At 53.7% G+C, this 27,397-nt stretch overlaps 5 protein-coding genes across 5 annotated transcripts; 1 reads left to right on the forward strand and 4 right to left on the reverse strand.

Annotated features, from left to right (window-relative positions):
- Positions 1–529: 529 nt before the first annotated feature.
- NECHADRAFT_28117 (uncharacterized protein) lies at positions 530–1,090 on the reverse strand (the record flags this gene model as incomplete). Its single annotated transcript, XM_003046520.1, has 1 exon — positions 530–1,090. A coding segment is annotated over one exon (561 nt), but the record flags the coding sequence as incomplete, so codon positions are not given.
- Positions 1,091–2,223: 1,133 nt separating this feature from the next.
- On the forward strand, positions 2,224–4,173 carry NECHADRAFT_33053 (uncharacterized protein; the record flags this gene model as incomplete). Its single annotated transcript, XM_003045950.1, has 2 exons — positions 2,224–3,865; positions 3,962–4,173. 2 exons carry the CDS (start codon positions 2,224–2,226, stop codon positions 4,171–4,173), a joined length of 1,854 nt encoding a protein of 617 aa, XP_003045996.1.
- A 2,151-nt stretch (positions 4,174–6,324) lies between these two features.
- On the reverse strand, positions 6,325–8,719 carry NECHADRAFT_90990 (uncharacterized protein; the record flags this gene model as incomplete). Its single annotated transcript, XM_003046521.1, has 5 exons — positions 6,325–7,861; positions 7,914–8,106; positions 8,162–8,356; positions 8,417–8,585; positions 8,636–8,719. 5 exons carry the CDS (start codon positions 8,717–8,719, stop codon positions 6,325–6,327), a joined length of 2,178 nt encoding a protein of 725 aa, XP_003046567.1.
- A 758-nt stretch (positions 8,720–9,477) lies between these two features.
- NECHADRAFT_58131 (uncharacterized protein) lies at positions 9,478–10,832 on the reverse strand. Its single transcript, XM_003046522.1, has 2 exons — positions 10,736–10,832; positions 9,478–10,685 (listed from the first exon to the last, which is right to left on the reverse strand). The coding sequence occupies exon 2, from the start codon at positions 10,177–10,179 to the stop codon at positions 9,616–9,618; it is 564 nt and encodes a 187-aa protein (XP_003046568.1). The 5' UTR covers positions 10,180–10,685; positions 10,736–10,832; the 3' UTR covers positions 9,478–9,615.
- A 2,784-nt stretch (positions 10,833–13,616) lies between these two features.
- On the reverse strand, positions 13,617–15,430 carry NECHADRAFT_58133 (uncharacterized protein). The gene is made up of 2 exons (XM_003046523.1): positions 15,157–15,430; positions 13,617–14,965 (listed from the first exon to the last, which is right to left on the reverse strand). Exons 1-2 carry the CDS (start codon positions 15,236–15,238, stop codon positions 13,647–13,649), a joined length of 1,401 nt encoding a protein of 466 aa, XP_003046569.1. The 5' UTR covers positions 15,239–15,430; the 3' UTR covers positions 13,617–13,646.
- Between the last annotated feature and the right edge of the window lie 11,967 nt (positions 15,431–27,397).

Consider the following 27,397-nt stretch of genomic DNA (forward strand, 5'->3'; position numbering starts at 1 on the left):
TGAAACTAAGCGCCCCAGTTTCTAGGCGTGACATGACCCTGCGCACCCTGGTCGTGTCATGTCGTCTCGAGAGGGGAAATCCAGGGCAGGCAATTAAACTGTGACAGGGTTCATGGCGTGGAAGCCAGCCGATCACTTTTCCATATCAAGGCCGTTGGCCGCATTCAACATGCCATCACCAGTTGACGTCAAATCTTGAAGAACGCGTGGAGCCTGCATGTATCAAAGTTGCAGATCTTTTGATTTCAATGATACATCGCAATTCCCTTCTTTGCTGTAGACAGCCTGGCTAACATGGTGTTTGTCAAAAGTAAGCTAACGCAGGTACAAGTGCCATTGCGAATTAAGTCGATTTTGGGAACCCATCTCACTTCGACCCTGAAAAAGAGCGCATACCCTCTCAATCCTTGCATCATTTGCCAGTGGCAGGTCGCGTCGCCGGACTCTGGTCGTCTTCAGAGCTAGCTCTAGTCGGCTTTGGTGGTGTGACCGTCCCAGGTGTCACCGATGAGACGCTACCTCTTCTGACTGGGGTGGCCTGGCTTGGTGTGTACGTTGCCGGCATATTGGCCTCGACGGTTGTCTTTGCGTCGTGGAAGAGGTCGTAGCATTGTGCAAGTACTTGATCAAGCGTCAGATCAGCGCGCACTAATCTTGTCGTGAGAATTTCTCTGATGTGGTCCTCCACCTCTTCAAACTCGGCCATGTCGTAACGGTATCGATCCGGAAGTCCGCTGTTGTGCAAGAGAGCTAACAGTCCTGCAATTATGGTGTTTGCTGCGCCAAGAACAGTGATAGATGTACCATTGGCGAAACTAAAGGCACCAAGCGCAGTGAGACTGGCGCCGAGAAAAAGCTGCACAACTAAGAGACCCCAGCGGACGATGCTGGCGAGGTGAAAGAAGTAGAAAGAAACAGACCTCCGACGAATGACATCTGAGTAAAGTCCTGGAGGGATACCCTTGGCTGGCCACCACCAGCTGGTCGGAACCACGAGTGCATTTTCTTCTGCATCTCGAATTGCACCAACACCGCGGGCGAGAATAATCCACTCGTTCGCTGTCAGGAATCTGTGACGAGGAACCTGGATCTGGTCTTGTTCTCGGGAGGTCTTCAAGTAGGCACGCCCATTGCCTTGTTCGTTAGATGCAGGAGGCTGACGGGGAGAGTGAAGAGGGAGAGGCGGAAGTTCTGGCGGGCCGCCGTTTTTGCTGGAACTAGAATGATCCGACATTGGGATGTTATTTATGTTGCAATCTTGACCAAGTGAATGGAAATTTGAGGCGTTATTGCTCATTGAACGAGGCTGTTGACGGTGTTAGAGATCCGGTCTCGCGGGGAGATGGGCTATTCTTGTAACTCACAGGGCGAAAGGGATGGAGAGAAAAAGAGTGTCGATGTTGATGAGATTAGAGTAGGCGATTGGATGCTTGAGGTTTTGATGACTACCTAGCACAAGATGAAGAAGTTGTGTGATGGCACCTCGGGAGTTGACGAGGACCTCCATCTTAGTGACTGGTACGCTCTTCCCTTGAACACAAGATTCGCGCCTACCTCACGAGTAGTAGCTATTGGGAAAGGTAGGCACATAGCAAGAGCATTCGGTTAAGCTGTTCAGGGCACTCGAGGACACTCGACCTCATCTTGATCTTATAGACTCGGTAAGGAAGGATTGGGGGTTTAGCCTGACGCTATGCTCCAGGATGCTGATCTGGGCCATCGTTCTCTAAATGGCGATTACTACGTAACTACTCACTCAGAGGATATTTCTATGCAGCATGAACGAGAAGACCAGATTAAATTCATAATTGATGAATTCTCGTTAATGAATGTCATTTCAACCTATGACATCCACAACATCCAATAGGAAGCCAACGATGCACTCAAGAACGAGGTTTCTTCAGGCACCCAGATTTCTATGTGAGTGTTTGCGCTCACCGCCTGCCGTTGTCGTCCTGCCAGTGGCAGAATCTCCATTTTTTCAGCTTCCACCACGAGAAGCTCTACTCAAGAGCAATGCAAATTCTCTTGGTGCAACACTTTTGCATGCTTCGAAGTGCTCGGATACTACGGCCAGTTCTTCGCGCCAGTGCGGGACTTGGACCAAGGAACCCATCCCTCCTCCTCCAATTGCGCACTGTTCTTTCCAACTTGAATCGCCGCCATCAAATTCTTTGCGACAAAACACCTGCGCAACGCTTGTTTTCCACAACCACGAGCAACATGGCGGACAGCAAAGTCGACACAGAGGTCGTGAGCCTCGACGGAAAGGAGTACAGAACCGTAACGGAGGGAAAGGCGACCATCCTCGTTCCTCAGGGCGCCAAGATTGGTGAGGATCGCGGCGAGGTGCAGCAGGTCTTTTACAACCCGATCCAGCAGTACAACCGTGATCTGTCGGTTCTCGCGATCAAGACATATGGAGAGATGTCTCTCGAGAAGAGAAAGGAGCAGTTCGAGTCGAGGATGAACAAGCAGGGCAAGAAGCGAAAGCGCGACGATGACGAGCAAAAGCCTACCGAGTCCACCTCGAACCCCCCGCCAAAGGATGCGCAAGCGGCTGAGGAGGGCCCCAAGGCTGAGGAAGCTCAGAACTCTCAACAGTCAAAGCCATACAAGGCTCAGTTCCGAATTCTCGACGCACTGTCGGCGTCAGGACTACGCGCGCTCCGATATGCTCACGAGCTACCATTCGTGACCTCCGTAAAGGCCAACGACCTGTCTGACTCGGCCGCAGAGACGATCAAGATGAATGTCAAGCACAATAGACTCGAGGACAAGATTTCTGTCACACAGGGCGATGCTCTTGGTCTCATGTATCGGGGGATTGCCGACGACCTCTCCAATAGAGACAGGACTGGCAACCCTGGCAGAGCCAACAAGTTTGACGTTATCGATCTCGACCCTTATGGCACCGCTGCGCCTTTCTTTGATGCTGCTGTACAGTCAGTGAGAGATGACGGGGGTCTTCTCTGCATTACTTGCACGGATAGTGCAGTGTGGGCAGGACACAGTTATTGCGAGAAGACATTTGCTTTGTATGGAGGCATCCCGATCAAGGGATTGCACTCACATGAAGCTGGCCTGAGACTTGTTCTGAACGCGGTTGCCACCTCGGCAGCTCGATACGGTCTTTCGATCGAGCCTCTCCTCTCTCTCTCCATCGACTTCTATACCAAGTTCTTCATCAAGGTGACAAAGTCTCCGCAAGCTGTCAAGTTCTTGGCAGCAAAGACCATGCTGGTCTACAGCTGTGACCAAGGCTGCGGTGCTTGGGAGACTCAGCCCATGATGAAGAGCAAGCCTGCTCCCAACAAGAAGGGCACTGGCGCATTTTACAAGCATAGCATGGTACAGGGACCAACCGCAGATCAACACTGCCAACATTGCGGCACTAGGATGCATATCAACGGTCCTATGTACGGTGGACACATTCACTCTCAGGAGTTTATCCAGAGGCTACTTGACCAGATTCCTGGCGCCGATCGCTCCGTGTATGGCACTATGCCGAGACTCGAGGGCATGCTCCGAACGGCGCTTGAAGAATATCTGCCCGGGCCCGAAGTCAAGGAGCCCGTGGACCCCAAGGACGCTCAGCTCGCCACACGCGACCTGTATCCTTTCTTTGTCATCCCAAGCCGCTTGGCTAATGTGGTCAGCTGCTCAACCCCGAGCGAGGACATGGTCCGAGGCGCACTGATTCACCTAGGATACCGTACTGCACGGAGTCACTGCCGACCAGGTAGCATCAAGACAGATGCTCCATGGTCGACCATCTGGTGGGTCATGACGGAGTGGATCCGACAAAAGTCGCCCATCAAGGAAGCCAATATCAAGAAGAACTCGGCTGCTTGGAAGATTCTGAGTGATGCTGGGATCGTTGGGCAGGACAAGGCCGAGACTGTGACTGCAGAGAACGGATCGGAAATGGAGGGTGTGGAACAGTCGGCTCCATCTTCAGCAGTCGCCGACACAAAGCCTTCGGATGCGACAGCGACGGCGACAAACGGGAAAGATGAAGGTGCCCCAAGCGAGATGGAGTTGCGCAAGACTCTCGTCTTTGATGAGAGCCTGGCTCGTCTTGCGCGCAGGCCAAGAGAGCAGAAGTATGTGCGATATCAGATGAACCCACGAGAAAACTGGGGACCTCTGAGCAAGGCAAGCAGCCGGTGATACTGTGCAACTAGACGGGATACATTGGATCTGATTGCTCTTCATGATGGCTATCATAAGCGACAACGGGCGGGCGGATTGGACGAGACGAGATGAGACGAGACGAGCGAGGCCTGTAATAAGGCAAACGGATTGCGCAAGCGTCGGCGATTATGGACATTGGATATTCAATGTTCGTCAGCAAAGCCGCTAGCCCCACCAAAACCGCCGAGAGGAGGCCAAGATGCATTTCTTGGTATAACCCTCAAACTCATCCATTGCACGCTTCTCGAAACCTCCCTCGACTGCCTCGCTCAGTCTTGCCAGATATCGCCCATCGCCGAGTCGTGCGACTTGATGGCGTCCTGTCGCATTCCTTAACTCTTGCGATTGGTTAGATAGCTCGCATTATCCGCAGCAAGAGACACCAATATCACCTCTATCGACAAATCGCACTGCTAGCTACCTAGTATTAAAGACACCGCAGCCTTTCTTGTTTCATTTCCACCTTTAACGAGACCCTCTTTCTTTTCCTCACATCGTCTTCTTTGCATCCCTTGAACCCTACCTCGGCACAATGGGCTCCCAACAACCATCCACTGATCTCTCCAGTGAGATTGTAATCGTCGACAATGTCTCGATCGTCGGTGACAATCTGACATGGACTCGGGCCGAAGTTTCCGAGCAAGCTCCTCGCCATGAGCTCCTGTTTGTCTTCATGGCAGGCAAACTCGGCACCGGTCTCGACTTTCTGCTCTGTTTTCTCAAACAAGATGTCGAAAACAAGGAACACCCTTTTCGACTGTCGGTCCTGAGGACCACGCAGATCCCTTCCGAACTGCTCGACCTCATGGTCACTGGCCTGCCTCCTCATCTCCAACACGGCGTCACCAGCAAGTCTGGAATCACAAACCATGTCGACATCATCGTCTCGACAAAGTCTGGCACGGGGCTGGCTCTGACGGCCTGGCAGGACGTACTGCAGCCCCTGTGGGACTTGGTTGCTAGGCACAAGGAACGCACCGACGGTTTGACGGTCGATTCATCCAAGTCGCACTACAGGGTCACCGTCACAGAGAACCCAGAGACTGTTCGGGAATTCTCACGGCAACTGTGGGTTCCTGAGGGTGGTCGGCCTAGTGGGAGGACTGTCGTGCTTCTCAGCGGTGATGGTGGTGTCGTGGACCTCCTGAATGGCTCTGATGGAGATGAACCGCCTGAAATCCCTCCTGTGATTGCCTTGCTGCCTCTAGGAACGGGGAATGCTCTTTTCCATTCAACTCACAAGCCTCTATACTCTGACCCAGGCCCAATACCGCTCATCCATGGTCTGCGAACTCTCTTCCGAGGAGTAGCCCATGACCTCCCCGTCTTCCGGGCATCCTTCTCGCCTGGATCCCGCATCGTCACATTCGCCGACAAATCTGCCAAGTCACCCTCTGCCGCTGTCGACCCAACCCAACTGCAGAAGCAAGAGACATCAGTGTCGCACCTCCAGGGGGCCATCGTCGCCAGCTACGGCTTTCACGCGAGCATCGTCTATGAGAGTGATACCCCTGAGCACCGCGTCCACGGTGACAAGCGCTTCGGCATGGTCGCTCAGGAGCTCCTGCGTGAGTCTCACGCGTACGCCGCAGAGGTGTCTATCCGCCGTCGTGGTTCCACCGCCTTTGAGGTCATCCCTCGCGACAAGCACGCCTACGTTCTGACGGCCCTTGTGTCGAACCTCGAGCGCAAGTTTACCATCTCACCCGCGACTCGGCCCTTGGATTCGCGGCTCAGGCTTGTCCACTTTGGTCCCATCGGCGGTGAGCGTACCATGAATGTCATGCTAAAGGCATATGAGGAGGGAAGCCATGTTAACATGAAGTGGGATGATGGCGAGCGTGTTGGCTATGATGAAGTTGACGAGGTCAGAATTACTGTTCTTGAGGATGACGAGAGGTGGCGCAAGGTTTGCATCGACGGAACCATTGTGGAAATTCCCAAGGGCGGGGAGATGAGTGTTAAGATGCTGGATCACATCATTGTTAGAGTCTTGGCCGACACTCATCTCTGGGAGGGACAAAGGTCCTCAGAGCTATGATAGCGTCTAGCTCCAGCTACTAGTAACTACTGAGATAGGTTGCCAAGATTCCTTGCAAAGTCCGTATTGGCACATCAATTGCACCGTTAGAGCAGCTTCTTGACCCTCTTCTCCATGAGCTTCTCAAACTCTTCCACTCCGTTCTCCAGCTTGCTCATCTTGCCTCCCTTCAACCGAAACACCACCCGCCTTCTCAAGCTCTCCTCTTCCTCATCTTCATCCTCGTCGTCTTCGTCATCCTCCATCGCACCCTCAACCGCACCGCGCATGAACCATCGGTCGTGACTCACTAGGATTACAGCACCTTCCCAATCCCTCAACGCCTCCCGCAAAGCTGTCACTGTTTCATAGTCAAGATGAGTAGTTACCTCATCAAGCACGAGACAGTGTGGTCGACGCCAGAAAAGGCGCGCAAGTTCGCAGCGGACTACTTGTCCTCCAGAGAGCTTGCTAATGGGTACATCAGAAGCGATGCGGCCAGGGAGACCGAGCTGACCCAATAGGCCGCGAAGATCTCCCTCAGTGAGTTCCCCATCTACTTCTCGAGTGAGAAGAGCGAGGGCGGTTAGGGTAGGTTCCGAACGACCGAGGGCCTGTAGTGCATCAACGGCATGCTGCGAGTAGTATCCAAGCTTCAAGCGAGGATGTGTCGTCACAGTTCCAGATGTTGGTTGCGTCTCGCCGACCAGGAGCTTGATGAGCGTCGACTTTCCTGCACCGTTCAAGCCGAGAACACCAATACGGTCACCCATGCCAACAGAAAGGGTAACGTCTTGAACCACAAGAGGTGTCTTGGGCGAATATCGGAAAGCAACTTTCTCAAGGGATATCAGAGCACCGGGGAAACGCAGATCAGGGGGTTCTGGGAGATAAACCACCACAGGCCGGTCCTCGGGTGGGATATCAATCTCCTCGCGGGCCGTCAAGTGGTATCCAACGAGGTCCCTGTTTAGTTTGAAGCGACCGCCTTTAGCACTAACCTGCAGTCCCCAGCGATCATCGAGCTTCTTCTGTCGCGACTTTGCCTGGCGGAGCTTGTTGGTGTCATCGTTGGCCTTGCCGGCTTTGATGTTGGCGGCGATGGACTTTTCGATGTGAGCCTTTTGCTTGTCCTGGGCGTCCTTCATCTTGGTGAGCCATTGTTTGCGCTCAGATTGCGATGCTTCATAGGTAGGCAAGTCACCATGGAAGTAGGTGAGCTGTTTGTCCTTGAGTATGAGCAAATCAGTGCAAAGTGAGATGAAGTCGCGATCGTGGGAAACGAGAATGAGCGTCGGAGCTTGGTCAGACTCTTCAAGACTTTGAAGATAGCGCTGAAGCCACATGATTCCAAGCAGGTCGAGGAAGTTAGTGGGTTCGTCCAGGATGAGGATATCAGTTTCCTGGACTAGAGCGGTTGCTAGAGCAGCTCTCATGTGCCAGCCGCCCGAGAGACTCGAGATTGGCTTCTCCATGAGGGCATCGCTAAAGCCCAAACCAGTGAGGATCTTCTTGGCCTGTGACTCAGTCTCTGAAACTCGAGCTGGGTCAACTTGGATTTGAAGATCAGCAAGCATATCGACAGCCTCCTGCGTTTCAGCTTGAAGAGTCTCGGACGGAATATCCTCGTTCGACTGCTCAAGCCTATTGGTGTGTCAGAGGCAAGGTCAACTCCCAACTCTCGAGGGACACGTACAAACTGTTTGACTCGGCGACGACCTTTTCATATGCCGTCAAAGCCTTGCGAGCCTGCATGCCACGTGCACCACTGCGAAGTCGAGCATCTTTATCGAGACGAAAGAGGCGCTGCTGGTGCTTCTCGTGTTTGAGCCGTCTAAGGGCTCGAACAGGGGCAAATGGGTCAGGGGCGTTGACGCCCTCGGAAAGATCTAAAATCACCTGAGATGAGCTTTGTTTGTCTCTGGGGTTTCAAATCAAGATTACCTTTGATGTCCTGTTCAACAGCCTGCTTGGCCGTGGCCTTCTCGATCACCTGCTCGAGAACAGATAGGCCTTCATTACCAGCTTCTGGCGTGTCCTTAGGTTTCTCATCCACAAGTTTCGTCTGCTGGAGGATAGCAATTCGAGTCTCCTCGGGTATACCGGGGATGAGCTTTTCAGCAATTGCTTTGAGTAAGGCTTCGCACAGAAGTGTTAGTCCTCAATAGTACAATATCGATTCCGGTTGGCTCATCTTACTGGACTTTCCCGTTCCATTCCGACCTACGAGGGCATAGCGCTGGCCCTCCTTCAGTCGCAACTTGGCGCCGGCAAGGATCTCGATGCCTTCACCTCTGGCCTTGCCTTTACCCTTGCCAACGGGCTTCTCACCCGAGGTGACAGTGATGGTGACACCTTCAATGTCGAGCTGAAGATTTTAGCATTTAAACCAAGAATTGGTTGGCAGAGGCGCCATACCTCACGGTAGTTGGTGATTTGGAATCGCGTCTGCTTGGAGTTGCAGAGGATGGTTGCTACGGATTCCGAGGCCATCGACGTCATGTTGAAGATGTTGAATTAGAAGCAGACGAGGCGCAAGATGGAAGGGGAATAAAGTCGGGAATAAAACAATTTGGAGAAGGTGCAATGAGGGATGCTCTTGCTTTGATGATTAAAGCCCTAAAAGAACAGGCTCTCATCGAAATGACATTCTATCGCTGCTGTTTAAGTAGATTCTTCAATCATTGAAAGTCTCGAGTCGAATGTGGCGGGTAAACAATTGTTCGATATTCTCTCCTCATCAGCCACACCCTTTCAAAAACCGTCTCTTCTTCTGGCGCCACTTGCCAAAGCCGGCTCAACTGAAAATGCCGCCATCTTGCCGCACAATAAATGCAGTGACTCACACCGAGTGACTCGCAAGTCAACCTCCACACAGGCCATATTATAGGGGTTAGAGAGAGATCAGCATGTGGAATTGGGTGTAAAATGTCGGTTTTGTTGTTTTTATATGCACAATGGCTTGATTGACTCATAATTCTTGTCACAACGAGATGTGCGTTTGCCTCGGCCCATTCCTTGGCAAGTCACCAATAGACGAACTAGTCAACTACCTACCCACCTAGGTACCCGTTGGCTCATGTGGGTCTAGCGACCCAGGCGAGCCAACCTAGCAAGCTAGGTTGGCCACAAAATTGTGAGACAGCCACAAAATTATGAGACAGCCCGGGGCCCCGTTTCCCCCCTTGAGAAGCCGCCTTTTTCGGTCTCTCGGTTTTGGAAGCCGTCCAAAGTGATTTGTGAAGGTGCAAAAGAGCAAGTTGAAGCTATTGGCGATGCCTGATGTGATGATATTGATGATATTGACTGTAGCTATGATAGAAGCCGCCGCCTAAGCCTCCAAGGCCGCCGCCTTCCTGGACGATTCCTCATACAAATTTGGCTGTGAGAGCGTCTTTTCAGCCCTCCGGGCTGGCTTCTTGTGCGGCCCTTGCTTGCGTGATGATGCTCGTGATCCTCTGTATCCCTGATATGTGGTGTTGAGGCCGTATCGGGCACGGCGTGGAGGGAAGTTCAGGTGGCAAAGACGGCAGCCGCGGCGGCGAGGGTGTAACCGGCGGCGATGAGGGCATTCGCAGTGGAGGCTCGAATAGAGGGAGTTCCTCGTCATCTTCTTCTTCCTCTTCCTCTTCTTCTTCCTCGGCAGGAGCCGGGTCCAGCTGGAAAGTGATGCTATCGTCACTTCCTGCGAGAGCGGTCCAGTCCATCGCGCTGAGGGGTTTCGGGGCAAAACTGGCGTTGTGAATAGCTTCGTGAACTTCCTGCGGCAGTTGGGTATCTATCATGAAAGGGTTAGGCTTCTGGGTAAGCATCTGATGCATAGTCGAGCGTTGTGTCTCCATAGAATAATACTCAATGTCCTTCCCTGTGTGCTCCAACCACTGAGCCCACGATGCCTTCTTCTTTACGCCGTCGACGGTGATCTCTTTCTCTTGCCGCCATTGGTCCTTGATCTTCTTCATCTCCTGTATGACGAAGCTGCGAGCGGTCCGGAGCTGTGCCTTCTCCTCCTTCTGCCGGGCTTCGGCGATAACCTCCTCCTGCTGGTCTCGAATCTCCTGTAGACTGACGTTATGACTAGAGTCTCCTATCGGCTTCGCTCTCTTCCCTCTCTTCTTAGCGTTATATCTCTTCTCAATCCGAGCCCGGCGGTCATCGACATAAGCAGTGACTGTAGATTCAAGAACCACAGCTTCCGTGACGACATTACGTATCTGACGAAGTCCGGCACGCGTGGGGGAGCTGAAGGTATCGCCGTAGCGGTCTGAGAGTCGTTTGGCGGTATCTGCGGCGGCCTGGAAGCGAGATTCCTGAGGAAGGAGGGAGGCGAAGGCCGGGTCCACAGCCTGCTTCGCCTGAAGCTGCTTCTTGGCTAGGTATGCTATCGCCGGCTCGGGATTTGGTGGATAGATGCCTGACTTCTCGAAGCCTGAGATGATGTTGTGTGCCGTGAACCCTTCCTCGAAGACTTCCTGCTTCAACTCAGTGACTCTATTGACATAGAAGAAGAGGTGTAACTTGCCTGAAAGCCGCGGACAAAGTCAGCCCGGGAGAAGGAGATATTTCCCTTTCGAAGCCACCTGCCGAGAAGCTTCTGGTGGGCGTTCTTCAGCGGCTAAAAGACTCCAACATCCATCGGCTGTAGTACATGCGTAGAGTGAGGCGGCAAGGGAGCTATGATGATGTAGAACTTCGCACAATACTCTCTAACGGCGAAGACTCCATGTCCCGTGAAGCCGTCAAAGACGATGAGTCTCCAGATAGTTGTGTCAGGGGCCTGAGAGACGGGAGGAACGTCATATTGAATATACTTTCGCAAAGGATCTCTAAGGAACTCGTCACACCCAAACCACTCTTCAAATGTCTGTCCCGTACGCTGTGCCTTAGCGGACTTAGCCCAGGAACTCCGGTTGAAGTGTATCATCCACTCGAGAGTAATCTCGCCGTTGGAGAAGGCCGTGTCGGACTGGGCGAAGCGGATATCAGGATCGGCATCTATATACGCCCAATCTAGTGTAGGCCATGTCTTAAAGATGAGCCACGGCGGCATCGTATCACCCGCCGCGCTGCCTGTACCGATGAGGGTACAGGTCTCCCGGTTGGAAGGGGAGAGAACCTGCTTCCTTGTCCTTCGCCTTGTCCGTACGACGAGGACTTTGACGCTTTCCCTGAGGATCCCAATCCTAATACCAGCCTAGTCAGTATTCCAGCACTCAGAGGCGCCGATATCATGACTCCGGACGGTCTCAGCAAGGTTCTTGAACCATTGTTTGAGGTCATCGAGACCGCCGGCTTCCCAGGACTCACGAGACTGTTCTGCGGCTTTGAGGAATGCCTGCTCAAGCTCAGGATGATCGTCACGGAAGCGAGCATACCACATCTTGCTAACGGGATCGGCATCAGGGTTCCTGCGCTGACGGAGGGTTGTCGCGGCATCTTCTAACTCAGGCTTGGAGGCAGGGAATCCGGACCTCTCCATCCAGATGACGAAGGCCACGATAGCTTCATCTTCTTCGTCTGTGAGGACCCGCGGTCTGCCGACTTGCTGAGGCGTAAATCCGGTCTCCATCCTCGTCACGATCCTCTGGATAGAAGCAACAGAGGACCCGGGGTGGCGTGCGTTGGCGGCACGAAGTGAGAGAGGTTGAGTTGTGCCGGAGGAAGAGGTTCGGTGGAGGCCCCGGGCATGCCGGGCACGTGATGCCACGACTTCCCGGGCGGCCCTGAGATTCGCCTCACTCGGCATAATGAAGATGGACAAAAGAGAGGTAATTTCTACCGGTTTATGTCGTGAAATATGGCCAAAATAGGTGGTAATTGCATGGAAATGAGGACATCATCAAGTGAGGGGCTGTCTCATAATTTTGTGGCTGTCTCACAATTTTGTGGCCAACCTAGCTTGCTAGGTTGGCTCGCCTGGGTCGCTAGACCCACATGAGCCAACGGGTAAGTTAAGAGACTTCCCTTTAACAATACATTTCCAAAGGTAGTGATCTTAAAAGTCAAAATAGAATAACCAGTTGTCTCCCTCTTTTGTCCCAGTTGCTGGCCAAACCCTTCCATATCCTTTCATCCTTGGTCTTCTGCGGAACCCGCCTTGGTACCTCACCATAGCATCTCCCCATTTACCACAACTCTCAATCTTGACTCTTCACACTCACTATTCTACCTTCGTTCCAACCTCATTCTTGAACTCCGTACTTGTCGTTCTTGAAAGGTGGAGCAAAGCTCCGCATCCAAGATACTCTCGTCGCCGGCCCGGGCTCCACTCGCCCGGTATTACGGCCGGAGCTCCTCCGAGACGTTGTTGCGTAGTCACGCCGTTCTGACGGGCTGTTAGAGAGTTCTCTAGCTAGTCACTACGTCTTTAGGAGGAATTGAATGATTATTAAATTGCCCCTTTCGTCAAGTGTGAAGTGGCATCCAGTAAGCGAGCGAAGCATGACTCTAGAAAGCTTGTTACAACCACAACTGAGATCAGCCATTAGTTCGTCAAGATTCTGGTGCGGGAATGATTGACAAGAGATTATAACATTCTCAGACTTCTTGGAACAATAGATCACATCACAGCAAAGTGTGGCTAGCGTAAACTGTAGTCATTGCCTTGTTTGACACATACCCTATATTCACACAAAATGCTGGAACGGTTGATGTTATCACAACTGTTTCTAGTTACCAATCCAATTTAAATAGTTGTGTATATACCATCACAGTTTAAATAATTTTCTTCAGCGTTATCGTAAACATGGACAGGTTTGTTGGCTGTCTCTAGTGCTAGATCCTCTCGATCCAGCCCTCATGTCCGCTGCTCAACCTCCCCCTGGGTTTGCCCCTGTCACCTCGAAGCGATGGTGTACATACGCAGAGTTTCTCGAAACTTTCTCAAGCTTAACTTTTTGTGCTTTTAAGATAAAGCCCTGTTACGGCATACACCAGTTCTGATCTCGGTGGCTCTGCTGTCCGACTGCGAGGGGACGACGAGGCAAGTGTAACGGGCGTATCTACCACATAACATCCATGGCTCATTTTAGCGAAACTCAATTAGCTTCAAGCGTCGATCAAAACTTTGATCGAATCGGTAGCCTGAATTAGGTACTTGACCAAACACATGAGAAACCTGCCAGGCGAGACCGGAAGAACTGGTTTAGGGAACAGGTACGAAATTTGTCTTAATGAGTGATTTGACAGGATCGTATGGTAGTTTCCAGCATTAACATCGACATGCTGCAACTACCCCTTGACCAAGAAGCGTCAGGTCATGGGTAGAAACGTGGAGGAACACTACGCTATCGAGGTAGACAAGTAAGGGATTTTCTGCCATCAAGCAGCACACTCGAGACCCTGTCCCAAGTCAAGACCAACTCTCGGGATTGGTAGACGTAGACCATATCAGATGATTAATTATGTTGTTGTATTTCAGATTTGTGTTCTATGTGTCTAGATGGTCGTGCTCTACAGCAATAAACCGCCCCTTGCCAGCCCTCATCGTTCGAACGTGTTTCGCCACGCTCTTGGCTATCTCGATAGATTCCCTGAAACTCGCTTGCTCAGAAGGCAAGGCATCCGGACCAGGGGTCCATCCCGTGTAGAGCCGAAGCTCAGTGATCTTGCCCCAGCTGTCGGACCAATTGACAAAGTCATGGCCAGATTCAGCACACAGGGCCTTGAACCAGGGTGAGCAACCGGTGAGGTCCAGAAACTCGAGCGCGTATAGATTCCTACTAAACATGCGCAATACGAGCAACGCCTCGCTCCAGTCGTGATCGAGCGAATGGGAGTACAGATTCGTGCCGCCGTAGGGAATCTGGCCCCCCTGGGGAGTGGCCACCGTCGACATGCGAGCCCGTGGCGTAAAGCACGGTTCGGGCCAGTACGCGAGGCTAAGGTGGGTGAGCGTCGTGAGCTTGGAGGACACCGAAATGAGCTGCCTCCAGGATGCAGACGAGGCATGTTGAGGATGCAAGGCGAGCGACAGGTGGGTGAGGTTGGGCAGCAAAGTCCGAGGAGGGCTGGGGATCGCCTCGGCTGCGTCCCAGGACTCCTGAAGCTCTGACGCGGGTTCCTGCTCCTTCACGGGAAACAGCAAGTCACTGATATCCTTTAATCTCATCGAACGGCCAATGGACCCCGATAGATCAAGATAGTTGACCTCTAGGTTTGAAGTAGCCAGCTCATCCAACTCATCCTCATCAAAGGTATCCGGCGGCGGCAGCAGAATGATCTTGAGATCACTGATGGACAAGCCGTCCTCGCTCGCGATTCCGACGTAGCGGATCAGGGCTGACTTGAGATGGTTGGGCACAAAGTACAGATGGTACTGATTGTAGACTCGGTGGAAGCTCCAGTCGCATGCGAGCTTCCGCAAAACGATATCTATCATACTCCCACGGGAAGGGAGGTAGGTCCCCGGCAGGCAGGTATCTTGCAGGCCCCTCTGGCTCAACCGTGAGGAGCTTGAGGAGGCCTCAGCAGAGGGATCCGCGGGGCCGCGGGAGACCCAGCTCCCCGGCGGAGGAGGACCAGCAGGGAGCCTTCTACCATGGCCGTCGAATCTCTGTCGAGTGATGTGTCGGGGAGCAGGGGCTGGCGTCTCGGGGATCTGGAGGATCTCTCTGATGGCGGGGGGCACGCTCGGAGCTGTTGCAGGCAGGGCTGACGGGGAGGCGGCGGCACCGGCGGCGGAGGGGCCAGTCGAGGTACGACGTAGGTTTGCTAGGAGCTCGTTGACGCTTCGGGAGGGCTTGTCTGCTGAGCACAACTTGTGAGACTCTGGCTGCCACGCGGTCCTGAGGTATCTGGGGAGGGGTTCGAAAGGAAGCAAGCCGAGAGGTGGCCGGGGGTTCGGGCGAGCACAGGAGGGGCGTGTGCGGTGCCGTGCGGTGCGTGTGGCGAGAAGCCAAGGGGGAAAGGGGACTGGATGGATGGATGGATGAGCTTACCAGAGCTGCCAGATGAAGAGGCTGTCGGAAAAGCCGCTGGAGTTGGCTTGAAGGACCTGATGTGGTTTCTTTTCTTCGGCATGCCCGGGGAAGAAGCTGCCTCTCTCTAATGGGTAGTGGCAGGCGAGCCGAGAGGGAGTGAGGGCAGAAAGTACCTCTGGAAATCGAAGTGCAACGTAGAGGTATTTGTCTAGGATCGTGTATCAACCTCGATGAGTCAAGCTGACGCCCAGCGTCTGTTTGTCGCGTGGGAGATAGTGGAGTTGAACTGAGGGATGACGATGATGAGATGGATCCGTGGAAGAGTCATCAGCGTAAAGAGTCATCCTGATCCAAGCCATCCATTTCCAGCTCTCCTGCCGCCGCCCTAATCAGCTTCGTCTCACTGGAGAGAAGCCATGACGGCAGGGTGACTCCAGGCTGGGCTTAGTGGTCTCACGCCCCCAGTAGGCGCTAACGCCACTACCGACAGAGCCCCCAAACCCCCGGCAGACAGTCCGTCTGGGCGTGGAGTCCTGGTCGGGGATAGGCATAGAGGGAAGGCTGTGAGATGTGACTGCAGATATCTAGATCCATCCATTGTTGCTCATCACACGCGGCAATTGTTGACATCTGGACGGATCCAGCGTAGAGCATGGTCAGATCATGTCTAAGCAAATAGCACAGCCGACTCAATCTCTTGCCGATACGCCCTCAAGGCCAACCGCAACCGCCATGGCCTCCTCGCTTCGCCTCGCTTCACCTCGCCTCGCTGCCGTCTCGCGGCCCAAATGCAGCCTTCATGCGTCAACTGGCCCCCAGCAATGACGTGCATGCATACTCGTCCATATACCAAGCCGGTGTACACCGAGGATCGAGAAAACACCGGGTGATGGTCATCATCTGTTGCGTGGGTAACGGCCTCTGGAGCCTTGGAGAGAAACCCCCCTACATGTCGGATCGCGATTCCATGCTTCAAAGAGCATCATGTCGTGCACACTCACCAAATCCCGCTTTTAGAGCATTCATGCTCTTTTCGACCAGCCATGTCCTGACGGGCTCATAGAGTGTGTTGACGAGTGACGGCTGTGTCTAAGGACTTGCAAGGATATATGACATGGACTGTTCGGAAACCTGCATGCGCCCAGAATTAGAGCATCCAGTTCTGAAATCAGCATGCACCCAACCCTGCAATCTAGGTCCCTTGCCATAGGAGAGTTGGATAGGTAGGCATGAGATGGCTAGTTGCTATTGGTAAATCCTCCCGATTGCTTTGACTACTTTCGGGGACCGACATCTCAGGCCAGTGATGGATATCCGGAAATAGCTGCTGGCCTTCTGCTACGTTCCATCAACTTTGGAGTCTCGATTCTAAGAATCTTTGCGTGCAAGTGACTCGTGGTTGGGATCAAGTGGCAATGAACGTTACTTTCTCGATCGTCCCAGGCAGGAAAAGCCTTGCCCGTCGGCAAGGGTTCATGAACCACGGGCGCCTGCGTACCTGGTTTCATCCATCGAAGCTGGGGGGTCGTACAAATTATCCTTCCGGCCATCTATGGCGGACAACCGCTGGGTGGCGCCGAAGCTTGGTGGTCAATGTCCGCATTGTTGTTGGCCAAGTCGGCATGATGAGTTCTATTCGAGGTGGTGGCTTGGTGCCTGCAGCCTTTGCGGCCATGTGCCTCTCAAGGCTCAAGAATACTCGCATTCATAGTCAGTTCAGATCCAAGGACAAGCTTGTCTCCTAGATTAAGGCAACAATATCCGTGACGACTCATCTCAGGATGCAGCAGAGGTCATGAGCCGGTCCATGCCATACCACCCTGGTCCGTGTTGTTTCAAAGGGAGCATGGCAATCAGGATAGCAATCGACAGCACATCCATCTCATGCTCGAGGGGGTATTTGCAGCGCCAATACGCCGCCCTGCTTGCTTGGGCGTGGCTCATTGGTTACCAATTCAGCTTTAACTTGTGCTCCCAGGCGTTCGCCACGTATCACTTCCCCATCCCATTGCGATATCAATTGAATAGGGAATGATGCCTCAGTCACGCCAGGCTTGTTTAGAGACCCTGTCGCGCGCAGAGGCAAGCACCCGTGAAAGAAGGGCGGGCACAGCAGTCATGGCCCCTTGGCCAAAGCCTCCTTGCCGCAGCTTGTTTCCGGCATCAAAGCTAGCTTGGGTAGTTTGGTTTGACAAGAGCTTTATCAGGAAAGAAGAAGCGAACAAATCCGGCAAATGGCTCTAATGCAGGCCCGATTTGAGGTCAAGGGGACAGCTGAGCAACCATGGAGCACTCTAGCGATTTCTCCTGGCATGCTTGAGGCCAACAAATATCGCTCGGTAGATTGGTGTTAAAAGACCTGCATAGGTTGTTGTAAGCACTCCCAGCAGGGTGGTCCAGAGAGAGCCATCATCCTCCTCCTTCTGGGTCGCACAGGGAGTGTCGGGATGGCTGTCTACCTGGGTACATGCCCAGGGTCTAGACCTTCAAGCTCAACCTCCAACGGATGTTGGATGTCCGTGTAGTTTCAACCGAAGGCCTCATGAGTTCAGACTCATGATAAGGACTGTCGCCCAAAAGCGTTCTCCAAATAAGGGGTGGGAGTTGGGAATCGTTGTATCCCCAGTCGCGACAGTCAAGATAGCCGAAGTTATGTTGTCTGCGTCTTTTCATGGACGCTCCCATCTCGAAGTCTAATGAGACTCGAGATGGGGACATACTAAGCTGGTGTAGGTTCGGCCCCCCTCCAGGCGACATGTCTTGAAATGAAGATGTCCCAGATAATTGTCAGAGCCCAAATGCACTTCTGCTGGCCTCATAGCCTATCTTGAAGGCCAAGTCACATCTCAACCAACTGTCCGCCAAGATCAGATGCAGTTGAATGGCGTCGTCTCCGCTCCCGAGTGTTTCTGAGCATGAAGCAGTCTGCGCCAGTCATTTCGCATCCGGGGTAAACCGGGCATGCTGCAATGATTGATTTGAAGTGAGACACTTGTATCGAGCCTGGATTTCTGATTGATCTTCATGTTGCATTTGGTTTAACGCCGTCGGAGGAGGAAATCCGTCAAGTGTAGTGCGACCTTGGGAACGATCTCATGCATTTGACTTCCAGGTTGGGAAGAATGTGCCACTCAGACCACAGGTTTTGATGATTGGAGGTCCACCTGTCTTGGAGTCAAGGTAGGACCCATTGCAATGGCGTTCTCGGGCAATAGGAAACTGAGTAATGATCGAGTGTCCACGGCTGACTCCCCGGCTTGCCGTTGGATGGCACACTTGTCTAAGGACGGTCGAGATGCGATGCTCTGCAGAAGTACTTGCAATGTCCGAATCTTGAGCTTCAGGGGAAAGGGTCAACAGGCCTAAGGCATAAGCTCCATCCCTAGAGAGGCAGTTTTCATGTCAGCCATAACGCACGGTCTGTTTGTGTCTGCATGCCCCTCACCTTGGTCAACAGAGAAGACTGGTCATTTTCGCACTGCAGGAAGGCAACAAGGCCTCATGTCTGTGCTGAACTTCGACGCCGTGATAACAATACTGTGCTTGTGTTGACCAGCCGTTGTCAAGTGCCCTATTGACGGCCTTTATGCCGGGCCATCCAAACAGCGCAAGGTGTCAATTGAATCGGAGATCATGGGCGTGAGTATGCTGCTCATGAGATGCCTGTGACGGGGATCTTCGAAGCCAGTCTCAAGCATGTCGGCAAGCTTAGCTTCCGGAGATGCAGTTGCCTGACTTGGCTAAGCTGTGCTTACGTGCCTTACGACTTCATCCACGCCACAGAGATGAGAGGTCAAGGCAGCATGTTTGATCTTTGATCAAGCCCGTGCGATTCTGGTCAAGTCGGAGGAGGGATGGATATCCAGAAGGGATTCCGTTGGGTGAAGTGCAGGCTCTACCCCGAGATGCCAAGGCTAAAATCATCCGGTGTGGAGCAAAGAAAAACTCAAAGTCATGTTATTTCAAGAGTGAAGCTTCTGGTGCCTGGTTTAGCGCTGATGATGGCACATGAGATGGAAGCTCCCTAGTTCCAATGTTGGCTCGATGAAAGGAAGTCGGTCTTAGGAGCAACTTCCTCAGCCTGGATTGGATCCATCATGGCTCCTGCCCGGGGTTCCCACCAAGAGCGCACTGACGCTGAGCTAGTGCAAGCTGGGGCCGAACAAACCCACACCGTTCCCCTCTGACAGGCTCTTGGCAGCGCTGAACGGTGGGTCCTTTGTGTGGGTGATCTGACCAATCACGATTCGAAAGCCTTCGCCAAGAGCCGCCTCCGAAGATCAAGAGGCAGGAGCCATGTGTTGACCGGTGAGGGACTGCCCGTGCGTGACGACTCTCTTCGCTTCCAACAACACCATCATCCACTCGCATCTAGACCCCAGAGTAGGATATGACGCGCCCACAACGCCCATTACCAACAGGCTGACTACTTTCTATCACGGGCCCGTCCGCGGCCCATCCGCGGCCTTTTCCCGTCTGTCATTCGCATCCTGGGCGGTTTTGACTTTGCTCCTACGAGAATTGATCAGTCAATGGATGGAGATTCTGACATCGACAATGTTCTATTCGGACGGCACCTGCGTGAAGGATAGGGTCGCCCAGAAAGCTGGGACCATGCTCAACATCAACACGACCTCCTGGGTGAGATGTGCTGCAAGGATCGGCCATCCTTGCTGATTTGCCCAGCCTGCATCTCTTAGGAATTCAACCACCCTTGTCCATCTACGAGAGCACTCACGGTCCTGCTGCCGGCAGCCTGGTCAGAGATGAATCCTGGACGACTGGCGCAGCACCCTCCTGTAGCCCAGTGCACCACTGGCATGCTTGTTTGCTTGCTTCCCTGCTTGCTAGGCACTGAGCTGCTGCTTTCACCGCCGCCGTGCTGCTTCTGCTCTGCTTCTGCTTCGAAACACCCACAGTACGGCCTTGCTTCTTGTATCACCTCTCCCTCGCTGCAGCAGGATCGCGCCCAGTCCAGCCTCAATCAGCAAGGCATAACAAGAGGATGGTTGCTCGACTTGAGACCTGGAAACCCAGTCACATGTCACATAGTACAAAGATCTGACTGGAATCACGCCGAACGGTCCAAAATCCCCAGCTTTACTGTTGCGAACTCACGCGCTTGATGCTTGCTGCAGCGGTCTCAACGGCTCCAGTTTCACCACTCCCTTCTAGCCACAACATCTACACTGTGGGCTACAGCCGTCGGTCTGATAGATGCTTCCAGTGACGGCCCGATCCGACTCAAGGACGAACTTGGATTTTATTCGCTATGTTTTCGTTTGTTTGCGCCGCCGGCCTGCCATGGTCAAGTGTGATTCAGGCGACAAAGCAATGCATGTCACGATATGCCTTTCAAGGTACGCGCCCTGTGCGGATGGGGAGCGTGACAACGGCGCCCTCGGGGTTGACGTATGGATCTTGCACGCCCACCCGCCCAAGGCTTGGTAGTCGAGCGGGAACCGACACCAACATCAGATGGCTTTGATGGGCTTATACTGGAGAAACACGAGAGCTTGCAGGCTGCGAGTCTGCAAGTCTGCGAGCTCCTGCCGCTTCCAATTCTGGGCATGCTCATCAGTCCGTCCTCGCTACGATGGAGCATGAAAAGCGCCTGCGCCGCCCCCTCCCTCTCACTTCGGGTAGATGAGAATATCATTGGCCCGCCCCCAAGCTACGCAATCATCAACGCCCCCTCGGAACTTCTGATCTTGAGATCGATCACCCGTTCCCTTTGGCCAGCTCCACACGAGCATCCGGCATAGCCCTGGCCTGGTCAGAGCTTTCAACCCCTATGCCAAAGAGCCGTTGACTCTCGGCTCCAGAGAGCCAGGTGTGTTGCTGTTCCCTAACCGTTATGCCGCATCCGCCGTACGTGGAGATGAAACCTTCTTCGGCCTCACGTGTCGTTGTGTAAGGATGACTAGCCTCGTCAGGGCCTGAAACATGGCCTGGGCATCTGACAGGGGGCCGTCGATCATCCTCCGCCCTACTCAGACTTGAACGTCAGGCAATGCCTGCGTATGGCGTCAGGGTTTAAAGCCACCCGGTTGTCGAAGCGCGTGGAGGTGCTCACAGGGCCGAAAAGCTTGAACCGTTCAAGGTGGCCTCGGATGCTTATTCTGTCTCTGGTTGGTCGGTGCCTTGATCTCTCGGCGATTATGCTCCCAGAGGACTCTCCGGCCTAACGCTGCACCTGGCAAAAGAAAAGTCCCGAATTAAGCATGGGCTAGGCCGTCAGTCGCTGCGTCAATATTGATCGTCATCAGACGCAGAATGGTTCTCGCCGCGGATTTTCTCCTGCGCCGTGACCGCAGGTCTTGACCACCCACCTCGACTTCGTATCAGAGACAGAATGCCCAGAAATCAGGCACTTCGATCCAAGTGGCTGGCTGCTGTCCCTCCACCGCCTCACACCTGGTCTGGCCTGCTGTGTCCCGTCTCTGGCGTCTTTCTCTCGTCAAAGCCGGACCTTTCCCAATCAAAGCCAGTGTTTGTGGCGTATCGTAGAAGCCTTGACGGCCGGGTGCTTGCATACTCATGCACTCGGGCTGGCGCCCGGAATGGATGGCTACGCTTCTCAGGCTCAGGGCAGCGTTCATGGTTCTCGCCACGGCTGTACCATATACGAAGCACGGCGACTGCAAGTGCCGCTCTGCTCGGTCCTGAGGCTGGTCTCTGCGTTCACCTACCGAAGCACAACTGCCCAATTGCTATGTCTACTATGGGGAGACTGTTGATCGAGACTAGCTCGAGCAGACGGATCTCTTCTCGAGCGGCCATGGTTCGCCGCGTCTCGGCGGCCCGTGATCTCATCCCGGAGTGCGTCAAGGAAGGGCTCTCGAGGCCTTTGTGTGGCCTAGATGGCGAGAGCCGTGGGGATTTGCAGCATGGCCCTGCACTTAGACACGGCTTCCTGCCTTTGATTGTTACCGTGAGCTCCGTCAACATCGCGGGCATCCTCGGCGGCTCTCCACTGCTGCCAGTCATTGATGGAGGTTAGGCCATGCCTTACACCGCTCCTGGATCTGCCTATCTCGATCATCCAAGAGATGTCCAGAATTTTGGCTTTTTATTAGAACCAGGATCATCGAGCTCCCCATAATTTTCATGTCTCCTTCCCGTTGTCTCAGGCTCGCACAACCCAAAGTCATCCCCATCCAAAGGTCCCTGCCCCCGGCCGGTGACCCCGAGTCTGCCATTATTTCTTCGAGACCATCGGCAGACTGCCTGCTTGGGACTAAGCTCCTTTCCCTTTCTACTCTTTGCTCAGACCTGTACCACATGTTCTCGCCGTCGCCCCCTTGAGCCTCTCTGATCCCTTCTTCTCAGTCTGTTCCTGTACGATCCTAAGTCAGCCACCGCCGCCTGAAGCCGCAGCGAGGGTATATAGACAGCGAGATCCTGCACTCGCGCGGTTGTGCCTTCTCTTGTATCGTCATTGTTCACAATCCCCTCGCAGCAGCCCAGCTCTCCGCCTGTCGTCCGTTACACCAACTCATCGAACGACGTCGTCACTCGGCCGTGGATCGAAGACAGCCACCTCTCTCGAACAACGTAACCTACAAAGGAGAAACCTTATCAGCACGAACAGACTCGTTTAGGATTTACGAGGTAGACAAGGGTGAGACACGACTATTATTCTGGAATTCCTCGATTCACTATCGAAGACCTGGCGGTCCCTGAATGCTTTGACGGGCTTGTTTAGAGTTTCAACCGCTGAGCTATCCGCAACCAACGGAAACTCTTTTGGGTTTCTTGGGCTTGGGGGACCGGGCGTTGCCAGTTCCTTGCCAAGATCAGTCGACCCATACGTGCTTACGAGCTGAGCTGGGCAGTTTCTACAGCATTGTCGAATCTGGCACGCACACCTCTCCCCCTCAGCTCGGCCCTGGGCAGTTTTCTTCGAAAGTCAGTAGCAGCAGAATGCTGAAGGCTGGCTCTTTGGAGAAGAATGCCTTGGAAGCAGGGTCAGACTGGCATCTCCAATATGGCAGCTTCGTAACTGGATTCATAAACATGGCACTGGCGTCTTCGACTTTCATCCACGCCCTTGACACGCACTTTCTGGTATAAATGAGTTTTTCGGAGGTTGAGAGCTAACTTATTCGCTCATGCAGGTCCAAGAACATCTAAGAAACAATAGGGGTCAAAGGGCTCTTCACATTCGAGGGCAACGACAAGGAACCCTCATCGTTCTCAACTATCGATTCTCCAGGTACGAGCGCTATCCAAACTTACCACGATCCGGGCAGAGAATTGCGGTTAGCTAAGAAGAAATCTTGCCGATAAGTGCTTTATCCGGAACCCAGCCTTGACCACAGGTGGTTCGAATCTGGCCAACTACTATTGCGAATTGCTAGGTGGTGTACAATCTCGATTGCGACAACGAAGCGTCGCTTGAGAGCCGCGCATGAATTCTCAAATTCCCAAGGTAATATGAGGTCTTTCTCTTTCATGGATCGTTGAGGTTCCCAATTTGGGGGGGACGATGCTTGGCTGTGTATCTCCATCTGGAGTGGGAACGGCATCTAGTAGGTTCGGGTACACCAGGGCCAGCACTCTCAAGACTCTCACTCAATACTGGTACGTATGATACTTTTCTTTTGCCTCTTCAGAAACACAATCAGCTTCTTTCTCCTGACATACCACGACGCGGTGGGTTTGTTGCCGCTTTCCTCAGCTGCAGCTCGGAAAGACAGACCTGCAGTCAATGGTATTCGGCTACGCCTTGTTCCTTGCAGTGGCTTTGAATGCCCGCCCCGGCTCGGCTTTCAGTCAATCAAGGTCAACAATAGACAGCTGCGTCGTTCGAGCAGTGCCAAGTGTTGCTGGGGGTAGACCAATCCACGCAAGGATTGTGCCCTCTGCAAGCAATCTGTGGCGTCCTGTTTTCGGCTGCAGTTCTGTGTGCTGTAGTGCTGTGCACCTTTGTACTTCGTGTTTCGTGCGCCAACAACGGCAAGCCTAAGATCCTAGCCCCAGTTGGACTTGCGTCTGGGGGTCTGGAGTGCTCTGTTGCACCGGGGCATGCTTGTATGGCGCATGGCGAGAGGGATCCGGTGCTCAAAGCTGTCATGACAAACTACGATTGGATGACAAACAATCTGCATGACTCTGGGGCAACCTGGAGGCGTTGTTGCGCTGTTATCTACGTTGATGATGGATTGACATTCGGCTAACTGAACAAGACAGTAGACATCCCGGGCTGAAAAGCAAGACACGTTGCCATGTAGCCGCTCAGACGACAGACACACATCCATGGCTGTTTCAACAACAGAGAGGGTTTCCTCACCTTCTGGGGGAGGAAATGAAGACTCGCGAGACTTGTCATCACCGTTGGGACCAGGGGCTAATGCGCCGTCACTTAAACAGGAATTCGAATCTTCGCCGCCCACGATGGGCTACATGGATATGGCGACGCACGCGGGAGAAATGAGGTGAGTTTTGATGACATGCGCTTCTTCCTTTGCATCTTGTTTCATCCTTTTACCCTCCTTGTCAGCGGCATGTTCTGTTTGTCTCGAGCTCTTTACTGCGCACTCTGTTGGTTGAGTATCTCTACCCTTGTTTCCCCAGCCTACCTCTTGACGCCTTGGCCGGTACTCCGCAAAACATGGATGCCGGTGCGGTGGGCTTAGTAGGCGCATTGCACATTTTAATTTCCCTTGAACTTGATTGATGGCTCGAGAACAAGTGGCTCACCAACGTTCGCAAGTTGCGAACGGGGAACTGGGATCTAGGATCTGGGGTGAGCTCCGCCAGGGACCACTTGGATGTGATAACCCACGTCGGTGGCGGCAATGGTTGACTCGAGTGCGTGCTGCCGTCTGTCCCTTGGCTTGGGCGTTCAGCTCCGTTGTGTTGTACTTGACGTTATCCATCATCATCACCCTTGCTGCAGGTTGGGCTTGCCCTGTCTCGTCATTTCACTTTTATTGTCCCGTCACATTCTACCTACAGGCGTCAGCTATCACTTGGCGAGTTGAGCCGATGGATGTCATTCATTGCAGGCCTCAGCACGTCGGTGGTGGCGTTGTCGGGCTTCTCAGACAATGAATGGATGGATGGATGGATGGACAGACGGCATAAACACAACACGGACGGGCTAGTTGCCTCGTTCAGTAACTTGTCAATTTTGCTGTTGCAGTTTTCTCTGCGGGATCTAGCACTACAGAACCACCCCTGTCAATTTTCGTTTCTTTTTCCTACAAGGTTGTTGGCCTTGGTCTCTGCCGCTTATACTGGATTCGATTCGAGGACGGACCCTCTCTGTTGCTTTATTCTCCCTCCCCGCTCAACGCGTTAGTTAGAGGCAACGAGCGAGCGAGAGGGGAAATCTCTGCCGAGACTAAGTTGGTCATGGTCATGGATGGCTATTGCTTCAATTGTCGGCTTCCCTCGCATCAAATCAAATCAACTCAACTTGTCTTGGACTCGCCAAGATACGAGTTGTAAACCAGACCAGGCCAGAACAGATCACAGACACAGAGACAGGCCAGGCCCTGGAACCAACAGTCCCCGTCGAGTCAGCTTGCTCAGCTGCGACAAGTCGGATTAGTTCCCCAGCATTGTCGTCCCGTCCTTGTCATTCGAGCATTCCAATCCCCATTCTTAACTCGGCTTCCCCAACCCCAGCCCATCCGTCCATCCATCCATCCAGTCGCTCAAGCAAGCCAGCCATCCAGCCTCCCCCTCTCTCTTGCTTGTGCTTTTTTCTCTCTTATCCCCCTCCCCGCTGTCGCCCGCAGAGCAAATCCCTGCTGCCCGTCCCTCCACCACTCTCGCTCCCTTGTTGGAATTTCCCAACCAGGCCAGCCGGTGTATCCAGCCAGCCAGCCAGCCAACCCGCTTGCTCACTCACTCACTCTCGCTCGCACGCACGCACGCACACACTCACACACACGCACACACACACACGCCGACCATCAAGTGCAGCCCACGAACGTCGTCTTCCCTCCCCTCCATACCCCCCTCGTCGGTGGCTTGAGGTTGAGCAATGGGCACGCTGTTTTAACGCCCGGGGTGCCGCTGTCACTGCCGTTGCCGCCTCGCCTGAGGATCTAGTCTATCCTTCGGTGTCTACCTGACTACGTACCTGCCTTCGACCTACCCACGACCTACCTACCTACCTTGCCTATCAAACCTCATCCACTGTGCATATCCTATCCGTCCACTGACGGGATGCATGGTGGAGGGCTCTGCTACCTTTTCTGATTCCCTTGCCTTGCCTTGCCTTGCCATGGCTCTCTGCCTCACCCCGGAGCCACTCCCGCGCTTACTTTGTCTCTCTTCTTCTCCCTCTTCTCCCCCCCTCCTCTGCAAGCCTGCTGCCGTTGCCTCGTTGCCCGCTGCTGCCCGCTGCCCAGTGCCGTGAGCTGCTGCATTTCCCGCAGCCTCTCGAAACCGTGCTGGCTGCCTGTGGCACACCAACGGTGGACGGTGATACCTGAGGTGCGCTGCAAGCTGTGATACGGGGAACACTGTATTTCCAGGGAATGGCAATACAGCGTCTCTGTGGCCGCGTCCTCTGCCGTTGCCGTCGTTGCTGCTGCTATTGCCATCCATTTGCTGCTTCTGTTGCCGTTGCCGTTGCTGTTGCTACCTATTGCCCGCGTCTTCCTCGCTACCGCTACCGCGACCGCTGTCTGCCACTCCCTGGCCTAAGACCGATCCGCTGATGAGGCGTCAGATACCCCCAAGAAGCCAGCACCTCCTCTTTGACGATAGAGCCCACCCAGTCGTCGTCGCTCTTGAACCTGTTCCATCCGCCGGTCCTTAACTCGGCTGCGCAGTACCCCCAGGACGGTGCCTATTTCCAGTCTCAACCTGCCGCTCCTCAGCTGTATTCGGGGATCGACGTCCGCTCACGCCTTGGCTCCAAGTACGTCTTGTCGTCTATTTCTTTTAAACCTCTCCCTCTCACTCACTTTCACTTGTCCTTCTCACTCTCACTCCTCACTCCTCAACCTCACCCTCCAGAGTCAGGGCCAGAGTCGCACACCTTCTACCCTACCTTGCCCACTTGTCATTCCGATAGAGAATCAGTCTATCAATCATTCATCCCAATTGTCTTGACCCTTTAGTCGTCGGGAGCCGCCTAGAACCGACCGATCAGCTTGTTCTGTTTGGCCGGCCTCCCAGGCGCCCCCTCCCTCCCGTTCCCCCCATCCTCGTCCGAGACATGTGCCGGGCGGGATATGTCAAGCACCAGCGAGAAGCTCTCTCGAGCAGCAACAGGTAGAAACTGACTGCCGTC

The sequence above is a fragment of the Fusarium vanettenii genome (genome assembly GCF_000151355.1).
Source record: "Fusarium vanettenii 77-13-4 chromosome 2 genomic scaffold NECHAsca_18_chr2_1_0, whole genome shotgun sequence".
NCBI lineage: Eukaryota > Fungi > Ascomycota > Sordariomycetes > Hypocreales > Nectriaceae > Fusarium > Fusarium vanettenii.

Bases quoted from the DNA above. Each gene is read 5' to 3' on its own strand.
- NECHADRAFT_58131 (XM_003046522.1), bottom strand. From the start codon at position 10,179: ATGAAGAAGATCAAGGACCAATGGCGGCAAGAGAAAGAGATCACCGTC.
- NECHADRAFT_58133 (XM_003046523.1), bottom strand. From the start codon at position 15,238: ATGCCGAAGAAAAGAAACCACATCAGGTCCTTCAAGCCAACTCCAGCG. The intron at 14,966-15,156 runs GTAAGCTCATCC...AGTTGTGCTCAG, and splicing joins CTCTTCATCTGGCAGCTCTG to CAGACAAGCCCTCCCGAAGC.